This window comes from Zootoca vivipara, chromosome Z2 (genome assembly GCF_965207765.1).
Source record: "Zootoca vivipara chromosome Z2, rZooViv2.hap1.1, whole genome shotgun sequence".
In the NCBI taxonomy this organism is placed as follows: domain Eukaryota; kingdom Metazoa; phylum Chordata; class Lepidosauria; order Squamata; family Lacertidae; genus Zootoca; species Zootoca vivipara.
Window position 1 is genome coordinate 45,890,791 of NC_142585.1, and position 14,112 is coordinate 45,904,902.

At 43.6% G+C, this 14,112-nt stretch overlaps 2 protein-coding genes across 4 annotated transcripts; one reads left to right on the forward strand and one right to left on the reverse strand.

The window, feature by feature from the left end:
• The first annotated feature begins 898 nt into the window (after nt 1–898).
• On the forward strand, nt 899–8,134 carry PAXX (PAXX non-homologous end joining factor). Of its 3 annotated transcripts, none has more exons than XM_088665043.1 (8): nt 899–1,183; nt 2,338–2,392; nt 2,777–2,826; nt 3,525–3,731; nt 4,816–4,899; nt 6,872–6,971; nt 7,509–7,631; nt 7,900–8,134. In XM_088665043.1, exons 1-7 carry the CDS (start codon nt 997–999, stop codon nt 7,546–7,548), a joined length of 723 nt encoding a protein of 240 aa, XP_088521169.1. In that variant the 5' UTR covers nt 899–996; the 3' UTR covers nt 7,549–7,631; nt 7,900–8,134. The 3 variants fall into 3 exon arrangements, with proteins under 3 accessions (XP_088521169.1, XP_088521171.1, XP_088521170.1); XM_088665044.1 differs by having other exon boundaries at nt 990–1,183; nt 3,541–3,731; XM_088665045.1 differs by lacking the exon at nt 3,525–3,731 and having other exon boundaries at nt 901–1,183.
• CLIC3 (CLIC family member 3) lies at nt 8,047–14,035 on the reverse strand. Its single transcript, XM_035112806.3, has 6 exons — nt 12,525–14,035; nt 10,537–10,646; nt 9,230–9,355; nt 8,925–9,031; nt 8,660–8,820; nt 8,047–8,582 (listed from the first exon to the last, which is right to left on the reverse strand). Exons 1-6 carry the CDS (start codon nt 12,558–12,560, stop codon nt 8,424–8,426), a joined length of 699 nt encoding a protein of 232 aa, XP_034968697.2. The 5' UTR covers nt 12,561–14,035; the 3' UTR covers nt 8,047–8,423.
• Nucleotides 14,036–14,112: the final 77 nt, after the last annotated feature.

Here is a 14,112-nt window from a genome sequence, read left to right on the forward strand (position 1 = left end):
AACTCATTGCATGTCCGATTTTGGCTGTGCTCTGCTGTCCTTCAATCCCATCCTCGTCGCCAGTGTTAAGTTGTGGGTAAGCATAGCAGACGACACAGCAATCTCTCCAAAGCAGCTCTTTATTTGGAAGCTGGAACAGAACTGAACTGCATTGCCGAGCTGGCCTGCTTTTATAGAGGCTGGCTCAAACAATGTATCAAACATAATTCAAAGTTCCCTCCTAAAGTGCCCTCCTAAAACAACTGTCAAGGACCTGAGGACCTGAGGGAAAACTATATACACTAATACATAACAGATTTGTTCTTGATTTAATTGTTCTGTATCTCTTGCCCGAAGGCAACGGTGCAAAAAGACTACCTTATATCCAGGATGAGATGAATCCTGTAAAATATTATTTGCTTTTTTTAAGGCAATGGGAGTTGTATAGTTCTTCCAGAGATGGGAGAGGATGACCAATAATCTTTTGGGCTGTGGTTATGATTCCTCCTCCATTGCCATATTTGCAGATGTTCCACTGTTTGCAAAAAGAAGTGTGGCGGAGATCCAGTTGCAATGCAAATATCCCAGCCCTTTTGCAAATTGGGTTCATTCTCAATACATTTCCAGCCTTCCCACTTTTTGCAAGGAAAAGCAACAGAGATCTGCTTGCAATGTTTTGCAAATTGCTTTCATTCCCAGGATTTGCAGCTTTCCCACTTGTAATAAACAAAATCTGCTTTTTTAATACACCTTTTGCATGGAAAAGCAACAGGGGTCTGCTTGCAATGTTTTGCAAATTGCTTTCCTTCCCCACATTTGCAACCTTCCCGCTTTTTGCAAGGAAAACCAACTTGGATCCGCTTGTAATGTTTTGCAAATTGCTTTCCTTCCCAAAATTTCCAGCCTTCCCTCTTTTAGCAAGGAAAAGCAACATTGGATCCGCTTGCAACGTAGCAGCGCCCTCTGCAGGTCGCTTTGGGAGCAACACTCCCATCAGCCCTTGCGGCCAGGGGAGGGATGCTGGGAATTGTAGTCTGCAAAAGGAGGGAGGCTTTGCTTCCTTGCTCTGCAGACGGACAGGAGACTGGGTGCCTTGTCTCCCTTAGGTGCCAATGGAAGAAATTGGGATTTTCCACTTGGTGCAACATGAAGCCCAGAGTTTCCTCTGCTTCTGCAGCTGCAACGAAGGCTCAATCCGGTTCCAGTGAGTTGCAAAGGGCAGTTACAATTGGGAATTATTGCAGCCCCCTGTTGCACATAATTTTATTTTGCACATTTGCAGAGACTTTCGGCTGCTTGCAATAATTCAGCTGCAATGCAAATTATTCCTCCTCCATTGCCAAATTTGCAGACATAATTTTATTCTCCACATTTGCAGACTTCCCGCTGTTTGTAATCAGAAGCAGCAGTTGCAATCGGAAATCATTCCAGCCCTCTTGCAAAACATTTGCAGACTTCCTGCTGTTTGCAATAAGGAGCAGCGGTTGCAATTGGATATTATTGCAGCCTTCATTGCACATCATTTTATTCTCCACATTTGCAATCAAAAGCAACGTTGCAAATCTGGCTAGAGAGGCAACATCTCTAGCCTCACAATACTTTGCATTTTCAGCTGGATTTGGGGAAAGTTTTGCAATTGGATCTCCCATTGCATTGATGAGATGTGCTCCTTGCAAACAGCAAAAAGTTTGCAAATGTCGAGAATGACACGATTTGCAATGGAGGGTGGAATACTGTAATTTTTTTCTCTGCATTGCCAGACTTCCCCCTTTTTGCAGCAAGAAGCAATGGTTGCAATTTGATATTCTTGTACCCCCCCCCCCAGGTGTACTTCCCCCAATTTGCAATGGGAGATGGAATAATTTCAATTGCAATGGGATGGGATCTCCCAATTTTTTTTGTTTTGATTATTTTTGTTTTGTTTTGATTTATTAGTTATTTCATTTATTTCATTTTATTATATATTTATTTTATTTTATTTTATATTCATATTATATTATATTTTGTTTTATAATTTATTTATTTTATATTTCTTTTATATTATATTTTGTTTTATAATTTATTTTATAAATATTTAGTATTTCTATATTTTATTTATATTTTATATTTTATATTTATTATATTTTAAATACTATATATATTTATATTTTATATATTCTATATTTTATTAGTTTGCCAATGTAGAGAACGGTCCTGATTTGCAAGTTGGGATGCAATAATTTCAATTGCAATTGGATCTTCCATTGCATTGGTGAAATTGGCTCCTTGCAAACAGCAAAAAAGGGGGAATTGTTGTTGTTGTTGTTATGCTGCTTCTATAAAGCCCCACCTTTTAACCCTTTCCTCCTTTCCCCGCAGCGTCACAAATGCTTGTGATTCCTGGAGCGGCGACGTTGCTTTGCACGGGGGAAACGTAAGAGCAACAATTTGGGGGAGCAAATCTTGCAAACGCAACGGAGGTTCAGTTGCAATTGAAATGATTCGGCCCGGGAAGAAAGAGCATTTATTATTATTATTATTATTATTATTATTATTATTATTATTATTATTAAATTGTTTTAGATGCCTTTTTTGACATCTATTATGATGATGATGATGATGATGACTAAACCTCCCTGATTGTTTGGCTTACCTGTTTTTCGACGTCCCTTATCATTTATCATTATTATTATTATTATTAATTTATTTAATGTACCTGATTGTTTGACTTGCCTATTTTTTATATTTTTTTAATATATCCCTGCTCTTTCAAGCTCTTGCTCGGCTCCCCGACTAAGCTTTCCCATTTCTTTTGCAGCTGTCTCTGGACGGGCCAGTTTCTTCCGACAACCGGATTTCTCGACTCAAGTGGGTCCCCATTTAAATGCTTCTTCCGGGGTCTTAGACCTGCTCCCTTCAAAATGTTGGATTTTTTAATATATATAATTAAAAGCACATAAATGCTTTAGATTGTGGAAATCCACCTGGGGAAATCCAGCCAGATGGGTGGGGTATAATTACAATTATTATAATACAATTAATTATAATTATAATTGATTGTAATTCATTATAATTATTTCCCTGAATTATTATTATTATTATTATTATTATTATTATTATTATTATTATCATTATGGGATAGTTTCAGGTGATGAAGTATATTATAATTAGGTAATTATATATAATTATATAATTATAATTATATATTTATATAATTATAATAAAATTTGTTACCTGAAACAATCCCTGAATAATAATAATAATAATAATAATAATAATAATTGTTGTTGTTGTTGTTGTTACTAGTACTACTATTCAGGGATAATTATATTACAATTACAATAGATTATAATACAATTATCCCTGAATAGTAGTAGTAGTAGTAGTAGTAGTATATATATATAATTATAATTCAATTTGTTACCCGAAACCATCCCTGAATAATATTAATCATCACCATCATTTTAATTATTATTATTATTATTATTCATATTCTTAGTATTATTAGTATTCAGGGATGGTTTCGGGTAACGAATTGTAATGGGAGATAATGGGAAACCTTTAAGGCTCTGTTCTCCGCAGAGACGCCTTCGAGAGCCAGACTCCCGCTTTATCCGTCCGGGATAGCGAGGCCACCCTGACTTTCCAAGATGGCCAGGAAAGCTTGACCCTCGACCTGCACAAAGACCCCGCCTCTGAGGCCCGGGAGCGAGTTCGGGAGCTCGTCTTCGGCTTGGCGGTGCGGGTGCGAGAGCTGGAAAAGCGTCTCAGAGGTTTGTTCCCGAAATTTCCCAGGAAGGTCAAGGCAGGAAGGGTCCCTGGCGGTCATCTAGCCCCACCCTAGGAGGGGACGGGCGAAGGACATTCCTGGGCCGTGTCATTTCCTTTCCAAGTGGTTCCAATATGGCCGCCCATGTTGGGAAACCCATGCAGATGGAATAAGGAATAAAATTGTTGTTGCTAATTGGGAAACTCATTCAGATGGCAGGGATATAAGGAATATAATTATTGTTGTTATAATTATAATTAATTGCAAAACCCATCGAGATGGGCGGGGTATAAGGAATAAAATTATTATTGTTATTATTATTATTATTACTATTATTATTATTAATTGGGAAACCCATCCAGATGGGCGCGGTACAAGGAGAATAATAATTGTTGTTGTTGTTATTATTATTATTATCATCATCATCATCAATATTTTAATGGAACCAATGGAACCATTATCTCCCCTTTCTGTTTCGGAGTGACAACGGACGTGATGAAATAGAAAAGTTACTTTTCCTTAAATTGCGGAGCGGGGATTATTATTATTATTATTATTATTATTATTATTATTATTACAGTGGAACCTCGGTTTATGAACACCTCGGTTTATGAATTTTCGGTTTATGAACGCCGCGGACCCATCTGGAACGGATTAATTCACTTTCCATTACTTTTAATGGGAAAGTTCGCTTCAGTTTATGAACGCTTCAGTTTATGAACAGACTTCCGGAACCAATTACACCCATGTTTCAGTTTATGAACGCTTCAGTTTAAGTACTTCGCGGACCCATCTGGAACGGATTAATCCACTTTCCATTACTTTCAATTGAAAAGTTCGCTTCAGTTTATGAACGGTTACTCCGCAGACCGCCTGGAACGGATTAATCCACTTTCCATTACTTTCAATGGGAAAGTTTGCTTCAGTTTATGAATGCTTCAGTTTATGAACAGACTTCCGGAACCAATTGTGTTCATAAAACGAGGTACCACTGGGAAATTATTATTATTATTACTCTTAGTCTTAGTCTTATTCTTATCTGAGCGGAACCAACATCCCTCTTAGTATCTGCCAATTTGTTTCCGCAGAAGGTGCTGTTTCTTCTGCCGCTGCGCCGCTGCTTGGGAGCCCCAGGAAGGACATCCAAACGGGCCGGAGTCCCTTTGCGCCTGGTAATGCCCTGCCATGGTCAAAAGGAGGCGCTTCCCCACATTGTTGTTGTTGTTGTTAATTTATTTATCATTTATCAAAAATTGTGTGTGTGTGTGCAGTGTGCATATATACACACACTCTTTGATAAATGATTGATAAATAAATAAATAAAATTAAGACATTATATGTGTGTGTGTGTATGTGTGTGAATATATATCTATATTTATATATAAATGTAAAAATCGTGAAAGTGCGTGTTCCACTTTTCTCCGTAACCGCTTGACCGATCGTCCTGTTAGTATGTCAAATGGAGGGTAATATACCCCCTTCAGATTCCTGAGCCTCAGAGTCCCCCTTTTTTACAGGATCTCGTGGCGGAGGCGGGGTTTGTGGGTGTGGCGCGTTGTTGTGGCTAATTCCTGTGACTGCCCCCACGTGTCCCGATCCGTGAGCTATTCTGTTTGTCCCCCCCCCTCTGTGACTGGCGTATCTCATGAGGTTTTGAAGGGTGGTATTTATTTTTGTCTTGTGGTTATTTGGTGGGGGATTTGGGGGGGGGTAGTGGTGCTAAATTGTAAAGTAAAAACCCCTTGCCGTGCCCCCAAGTGTGTTGCTGTGGGTTATCCCCCCCCCGGGCCTAGTGGGGGCCTGGCAGGGGCCTACATAAAACAAAGGCCGTGCTGCGACCTGCGATCCATGCGCTTGTCCTCTCCCCCCCCCCCGGGCCTAGTGGGGCCCAGCAGCCTGGCAGGGGCCTAGGGGGTCTGATAATGTCCGCCTTGGTGGTTTCAGTTGCTTGGTTGATGGTGTCATTATTTGGTTTGTGGGTGTGGTGTAGATTTCACAGGAAGGGAGGGGGTGTAGGAGGAGGAGCTGAGGGAATAACGCCACTTGAGGGCGCTGTTTGACTAGGTGGAAAACCAGGTATATATCTGCCCAGGTGTGAGATTTGAGGAATTTTCTTTTCCAACAATGCTCGGGGAGTGGCCTGGATCGTTGTGTCAAAATTTCAGGACGATCAGTCAAGCGGTTACGGAGAAAAGTGGAACACGCACTTTCACGATTTTTACATTTCTATATATATAGATATATATGTATGTACCGGTATACACATATAGTGTGTGTGTGTGTGTGTGTGTGTGTGTGTGTGTGTGTGTGTGTGTTGGCCATGGGGGGCAGAACCATTTTGTTTGCCCTCTCTATATTGGCATTGGGGCAGAAATAATTTGCTTTGCCCTCTCTTCACATTGGCATTGAGGGGGCAGAACCAATTTGCTTTGCCCTCTCTCCGTATTGGCAATGGGGCCTTTACAATGTCGCTTTGCCCTCTCTCTGTATTGGCATTGGGGGGCAGAACCATTTCGCTTTGCCCTCTCTCCAAATTGGCATGGGGGGGCGGATCCATTTTGTTTTACGCTCTCTCCGCATTGGCATTTCACTTTGCGCTCTCTCCGCACTGGCATTTCGCTTTGTGCTCTCTCCGCACTGGCATTTCACTTTGCCCTCTCTCCGCACTGGCCTTTCACTTTGCCCTCTCTCCGCACAGGCATCTCTCTTTCCCTCTCTCCACACAGGCATCTCACTTTGCCCTCTCTCCACACTGGCATTTCACTTTGCCCTCTCTCCGCACTGGCATTTCACTTTGCCCTCTCTCCACACTGGCATTTCACATTGCCCTCTCTCCGCATTGGCATATCACTTTGCCCCCTCTCTCCAAACTGGCATTTCACTTTCCCCTCTCTCCGCATTGGCATCTTGCTTTGCCCTCTCTCTGCACTGTCATCTCGCTTTGCCCTCTCTCTGCACTGTCATCTCGCTTTGCCCTCTCTCTGCATTATAATTTCACTTTGCCCTCTCTCCACACTGGCATTTCGCTTTGCCATTGTATTGACAATGGGGTCTTTACAATGTCCCTTTTCCCTCTCTCTGTAATGGCTTGGGGGGGCGCGCGGATACATATTTGAAAACGCCGGATTTTTCTCCTGCTTGCAGAGCCAAGTTCAGGAAGGCGCCAGGCGGGATCTGGTGTCGGACAAGCAGCCGGCAAGAGGAAGCTGCCCGGAGAATCGCTCATCAATCCTGGATTCATCCGGTAATTTTTCCAGGGACAGCTGCCCCCCCCACCACCATTGTTCCAACCCCACCGGAATCAGAAAATTAGATGTTGTTCTTATTTATTTTGGTTTTATTTTTTATTGTTGTTATGTTATTATTATTATATACCGTATTATATATTATTATTCATTTTATTTTAATTTTATGATAATTATCAATATTGTTTTACTTATATTATTATTTATATATATATTAATTATATCTTAATGTTATGATGATGATGATATTATCTATATTATATCTATATTATTTTATTTACACTTTATTATACATTATTAATATTCATTTTAATTTTATGATGGTAATCATTATTATTGATATTATTTTATTTGTATTATTACTATTATTATATATTATGATTGTTCATTTTATTTTAATTTTATGATGGTGATCATTATTATCAATATTATTCTCTTTATATTTTTATTATTGTTATTCATTTTATGGTGATGATAATTATTATCAATCTTATTTTATTTATATTATTATTATATATACCTATTTTTCCTCTTAGGAAGAAGACTCCGACTGGGGTAGATTTTGAAGACGCCTGATTCCCGAAGAGCCGCCAGCTGGTTTTAATGTGTGTGTGTTTTGTTGTTGTTGTTGCTGCTGCTGCTGCTGCTGCTGCTATTATTGCTAGAAGAAGAAGAAGAAGAAGAGTTTGGATTTGATATCCCGCTTTATCACTACCCGAAGGAGTCTCAAAGCGGCTAACAATCTCCTTTCCCCTCCTCCCCCACAACAGACACCCTGTGAGGTGGGTGGGGCTGAGAGACTTCAGAGAAGTGTGACTAGCCCAAGGTCACCCAGCAGCTGCATGTGGAGGAGCGGAGACGCGAACCTGGTTCCCCAGATTACGAGTCTACCGCTCTTAACCACTACACCACACTGGCTCTCAAAAATGCTATTAATCATTTTATTCCTGATTTTCAAATATTTACATTTCAGTCGTTTTACAACCATTTTCTGCGGTTCCTTCGATTTATTTTGTTCCTTCTTTCCTGCATATTCCAGATTAATTTGATTTAATGAAGAAGAGTGAATTGAAGTCTATTGAACAACTGATTTATTCACCTGCTTTAAACATATACTCGGCCAATATCAAATATATTTAAACGCACACTTGCTTTAAACATATTCTCTGCTGATATTCCAGTATTTCCAGTTTGCTTGCAGGGTGGAATTCTCCCATCTCGGCTGCATCTTCTTCGCCTCGAACCCCAAGGTGGAGGGGGGGTCGCCGCGGCTGGGGTCCTTGAGCCACGCTGCACTGTGGGTCACTGCTGTCAGGATCTCATCCTCGAGTCCCCCGGGATGGGGGGCACCCGCAGGGTCCCGGATCGTTCCCCGCGCCCCACTGCTACATCAGCCGAGCTCCCCCAGACCGTGGACCACCCTCGGGGTCCTGGCTGGCCCCCTTGCGCCCCTACTCCGGCCGGACGACTTCCCGGTATGCCCGGACAAGCTCCTCCCCGTCCGGGCAGGAGTACCGGAACTCCTTTGCCTCTCTGGCCGCCTCCAGGTAGCGCCGGATGCCCCACATTTCGCCGGGGACCCCTTCCCGGCGGTAATGATGGCAAACCACCTGCGGGGAGGAGGGGGCAGGGTCAGAGGTTGCGCCCCGGACCCGGGATCCCACCTCCCCCCGGAAGTGCTACTCACATCGACGGTGTGGAGCTTGGGCAGGAGCCGGCAGTCAGCCAGGGTCATGTGATCGCCGTCCAGGAAGGGGCCCCGGGGGCTTCGCCCCGCCTCGTGCTCCAACGGGGCACCCAGGTAGTGCTCTAGCTCCCATAGAGCTCGGAGGAGCCTCCCCCGCAGGGCTGGGGGGGGGAAGGACACACACACATGGGAATTCGGGGCTCTGCCTCCTGCCTCGGAACCCCGCCCACAGCTCCTCCCCCTCCCACGCCTGGAACTCCCCTACCTTCGTCCTGGCCCGGATCTGGGTTCTTTATGTAGGCTGAGAATCGGCGGAAGATATCGTCACCGGCCGTTGCCGACTCCCTTGTCCGGACTTCAAGGCTGGGGAATCTGAGGGGGGGAGACGGGGTGGGTCGGGTAGGTGCTGGGTTCGAGGTGGAGCACCCCAATTTTCTCGGGGGGGGGGGCTAACCAATGGTTTTCCAGGGGAAATTCAAAAACTGTTTGTTCGCCGGCCCTCTTTTCCAGGGCTGGGATGGCTGGGGGAGGAGGGGCGCCCCACCTGACCTTTGACCCCCTTACACTCACTTGGGGGGCCCAAGGGTCTCTTCCAGGAACTCCTCAATCTGGAGAGTGTCGGTTTTGGGTTGGCCGTCACACAGCAGCACTGGGAGCTGGGCCCCGGGTGCGAAATCCTTCAGCACGTCCAGGGACCTGAGGCGGGGCAAGAAAGGGGTTGGGACCCCAAACTTTCTCACTCACTTCCCTCCCTTCCTTTCCTCCTTCCCTCGCTTTTCTTTCCCTTTCTTCTTCCCTCCCTTCCCTCTCTTCAGTTCCTTCCTTCCTTTTCTTCCTCCCTTCCCTGTCTTCCCTCCCTCCATTTCCTCCTTTTTTCTCCCTGCCCTTTCTTCCTTCCCCCCTTCCTCCTTCTGTTCCTTCCTTTTTCTTTCTTTCCTCCCTTCTGCCTTCCCTTCCTTCATTTCCTTTCTTTTCTTTCTCTCTCCCTTCCTTCCTTCCCTCCTTCTTCTTTCTCCCTCCATTCCATCTCTTTCCTTCCCTCCCTCCCTCCCTCCCCCTTCCTTCTTTTTCTCCTTCCTTCCATTTACTTCCTTTTCTTTCTTCCTCCATTCCCTCCTTCCCTTCCTTCTATTCCTTCCCTTCCCTCCCTCCCTCCATTTCCTTTCTCCCTCCATTACATCCCTCATTCTTTCCCTCCCTCCAGTTCCTTCTTTTTCTCCCTCCTTTCTTCCCTTCATTTTTATCCTTGACTTTCCCCCTCTATTCCATCCCTCCCTCCCTCTTTTCCTTCCTTCCTTCCTTCCTTCCTTCCTTCCTTCCTTCCTTCCTTCCTTCCTTCCTTCCTTCCCTCCCTCCCATCGCTCCCGTCATTTCAATTTCTTTCTCCCTCCATTCCATCTCTTTCCTTCCCTCCCTCCCCCTTCCCTTCCTTCTTTTTCTCCCTCCTTTTCTCCCTTCCTTCCTTTTCTTTCTTCCTCCCTTCCCTCCTCCCTTCCTCCCTTCTATTCTGTCCCTTCCCTTCCCTCCTTCCTTCACTCCCTTTTCTTTCTCCATTCCCTCCCTCTTCCTTCCTTCCCCTCCTTCCTTTTCTCCCTCCTCCCCTCCCTTCATTTCCTTTCTTTTCTTCCTCCCTCCCTCCCTTCCCTCCCTTCATTTTCTCCCTCCCTCCCTTTATTCCTTCCCTTCCCTCCCTCCATTTCCTTCTCTTTCTCCCTCAATTCCCTCCCTCTTTCCTTCCCTCCCTCCCTTTCCTTTTATTCCTCCCTCCCTTTACTCCCTTCTTTTTCTCTCTCCTTCCCTCCCTCATTTTCCTTCTTTTTCTCCTTCCTTCTTTCCTTCCTTCCTTCCCTAGCACTTCCCTCTTCTCACCTTCCTACCTCTTGGTATCCACGGTGGTCAGCGTGAAGGGGATCCCTTTGAGGAGAAGAACCATGAAGAGCCGTTGGCAAGAGGGGCAGGATCCGATACTCTCACCATCCTCGCTCGCCTAAAGACCAGGAAGAGGAAGGAAGTAGACAAATCCGGACGTGTTTCCTGATCCTTAAATACGGCAAATCTACTTATTTCCTCTTTCTTTCTTTTTCTCCTTCCTCTTTCCGTCCTCCTTTCCTCCCTCCCTCCTCCTTTCCTTCCTTCCTTCCTTCCCTTTTGTGTGTTCACAGTGATGATGATTGCTATTGTTGTTGTTGTTGTTATTATTATTATTGTTATTGTTGTTGTTATTATACATCCCTATTTTCATTGGAGAAACGGAGGGTCTGGCATTGTCCTCCATCCCCTTCCTTCCCTCTTTCAGTCCCTTCCCTCCCTTTCTTATTTCCTTCCTCCTTTTCCTTCCTTCCTTCCTTCCTTCCTTCCTTCCTTCCTTCCTTCCTTCCTTCCTCCTTTCCTTTTTCCTTCCTTCCTCTCCTTTTTCCTTCCTCTCCTTCCTTCCTTCCCACTTCCCTTCCCCCTTCCCTTCCTTTGTCCTTTCCTTTTTCCTTCCCATCCCCTATTCATTCCTTCATCCTTCCTTTTTCCTTCCTCTTTCCTTTTTCCTTCCTTCCTCTTCCCTCCCCCTCTCCCTTTCCTTTCTCCTTCCCTTCCTTCCTTCTTCCTCCCTGCATTCATTTTCTCCTTTTCATTCCTTCTCTCCTTTCCTTCGTTCCCTCCCTCCCTTTTATCTCTCACCAGTTTTATCTTGCCCCAACTGTTCAGGTCGGCACTCAAACACAAAGCCCCAGGACAAGAGGGACTGGTTCCTCCAGAGACCGGGCGGGGCACAAACCGGTCCGGGTGGGAACTCGGAACCTACATTGCAGCGGGGTTTGGCTAGATGACCCTAGGGTCCCCTTAGGCTAAAACCCTCCCTCCCTCCCTCTTCCTTTCTATCTTTCTTTCTTTTCTCATTTCCTTTCCTTCCTTCCCTCCCCTTCATTTATCCCCTTCTTCCCGTTTCTTCCTCCCTCCTTTCCTTCCTTCCCTCCCACCCTTTCTTTCCATTCCTTTCATGTTTCACAATGTTGATGGTTGCTATTATTATTATTATTATTATTATTATTATTATTATTATTATTATTTTCCTATTTCCATTGGAAATTGTGTTCCTTCCTTCCTTCCTCCCCTTCACCTTACCCCTTCTTCCTTTCTCCCTTTGTTCCTTCTTTCCTCCCTCCCTTTCTTTCCATTCTTTTCATGTTTCACAATGTTTGATGATTGCTATTATTATTATAGGTGGGTAGCCGTGTTGGTCTGACGTAGTCAAAACAAAATAAAAAAATTACTTCCAGCAGCACCTTAAAGACCAACTAAGTTTTTTATTTTGGTATGAGAGTTTCGTGTGCATGCACACTTATTCAGATATCTTCAGCTCATACCAAAATAAAAAAACTTAGTTGGTCTTTAAGGTGCTGCTGGAAGGATTTTTTTTATTGTGCTATTATTATTATTATTATTATTATTATTATTATTAGACATTCCTCTTTCCATTGGAAATTGTGTTGTCCTTCCTTCCTCCCCTTCACCTTACCCCTTCTTCCTTTCTCCCTGTTTCTTCCTCCCTCCCGCCTTTTACTCCTTTTACTCTATTTCATTTCATTTCACTGGTTTACTCTATTTTCTTTCTCTTTATTTCATTTCACTTTCTGTTATTTCATTTCACTTTGTTTTATTTTGTCTGATCTTACATCTAGCTAAACCACCTGCAACGCAGGAATCTTATTTCATTTCGTTTCACTTACAGGTATTTCATTTCATTTCACATCTAGCCCAACCCCCTGCGATGCAAGCTAAAAATTATAGAGTTTTTGATCTCAAAGGGACCCCAGGGTCATCCAGTCTGACCCGTCCCTGCAATGTAAGAATCTTATTTTATTTTACATCTCACCTTGACAAAGAGCTGGAGCTTGGGGTTGTCTGCCATCCTGCTCAGGAGCCGCAAAGAGAACAGGCAGCCAGGCAGAGCTGCGTTCGAATTCCTTTCGAGAGGCAAACGAGCCCTGCCCAAAGTTGGACTGGCCGCATTCCTCGTGTGCAAATCTCGACGCCCTTGCAAATCAAGTTTATTTGCAGACTTCCAGCCGTTTGCAAAAAAAAGAGCAAAAAGCAATGTGGATGTGGATGTGGATGCAATCGAAATGATCGCACCCCTTTTACAAATCTGGTTCTTTTCAGCATTTGCAAACTTTCCAATGCTTGCAAAAAAAAAAAAGCAAAGGCGATTGACAGGTGAAACTCGGAAAATTAGAATCTCTATAAAGCTCAGTAGGTATCTCAATACAGTGGTACCTCAGTTTATGAACACAATTGGTTCCGGAAGTCTGTTCATAAACTGAAGCGTTCATAAACTGAAGCGAACTTTCCCATTGAAAGTAATGGAAAGTGGACTAATCTGTTCCAGACGGTCCGCAGAGTACTTAAACTGAAGCGTTAATAAACTGAAGCGAACTTTCCCATTGAAAGTAATTGAAAGTGGATTAATCCATTCCAGACGGGTCCGCAGAGTACTCAACCTGAATTGTACTTAACCCGAAGTATGGGTGTAATTGGTTCCGGAAGTCTGTTCATAAACTGAAGCGTTCATAAACTGAAGCGAACTTTCCCATTGAAAGTAATGGAAAGTGAATTAATCCGTTCCAGATGGGTCCGCGGCGTTCGTAAACCGAAAATTCGTAAACCGAGGTGTTCATAAACCAAGGTTCCACTGTATATCCCTATTAATCTCAATATGTATCTCAATATATCCCTCTAAATCTCAATATCTCTATAAATCTCGGTATAAACCCCAATGTTTCTTAATATCTTTATCTACATATCCCTATAAATCCCTATAAATCTCAATATGAATCTCAATATAGCCCTATAAATTTCAATATCGCAATATATCGCGATATATATCTCCATATATCTCTATATACTCCAATGTTTCTCAATCTCTATAAATCTCAATATATCTCTATAAAGCTCAGTAGCTATTTCTATATACCCCTATAAATCTCAATATTTATCTCAAGATATCCCTTTAAATCTCAATATATAGCTCGATATATCCTTGCTATCTCAATATATCTCGATATTTATAAATATCAATATATTTCTCAGTATAGCCTTACATCGCAATATAGATCTTAATATAAAAGGTAAAGGGGCCCCTGACCATCAGGTCCAGTCGTGTCCGACTCTGGGGTTGCAGTGCTCATCTCGCTCTATAGGCCGAGGGAGCCAGCGTTTGTCCGCAGACAGCTTCCGGGTCATGTGGCCAGCATGACAAAGCTGCTTCTGGCGAACCAGAGCAGCACACGGAAACGCCGTTTACCTTCCCGCCTATTTATCTACTTGCACTTTGATGTGGGAGCTCACTCCGTCGCAGGGATTCGAACCACCAACTTTCTGATCAGCAAGTCCTAGACTCTGTGGTTTTTAACCCACAGCGCCACCTGGGTCCCTATATCTTAATATATCCCCATCCATTTCCA

Excerpts from the sequence above, each read along its gene's own strand:
- PAXX (XM_088665043.1), top strand. The coding sequence starts at position 997 with ATGCTGGGAATTGTAGTCTGCAAAAGGAGGGAGGCTTTGCTTCCTTGC. Across the intron at positions 4,900-6,871 it reads CCGGAGTCCCTTTGCGCCTG|AGCCAAGTTCAGGAAGGCGC; the intron begins GTAATGCCCTGC and ends TCCTGCTTGCAG. Across the intron at positions 6,972-7,508 it reads ATCAATCCTGGATTCATCCG|GAAGAAGACTCCGACTGGGG; the intron begins GTAATTTTTCCA and ends TTTTCCTCTTAG.
- CLIC3 (XM_035112806.3), bottom strand. The coding sequence starts at position 12,560 with ATGGCAGACAACCCCAAGCTCCAGCTCTTTGTCAAG. Across the intron at positions 9,356-10,536 it reads ACCACCGTGGATACCAAGAG|GTCCCTGGACGTGCTGAAGG; the intron begins GTAGGAAGGTGA and ends GCCCCGCCTCAG. Across the intron at positions 9,032-9,229 it reads GAGACCCTTGGGCCCCCCAA|ATTCCCCAGCCTTGAAGTCC; the intron begins GTGAGTGTAAGG and ends TCCCCCCCTCAG.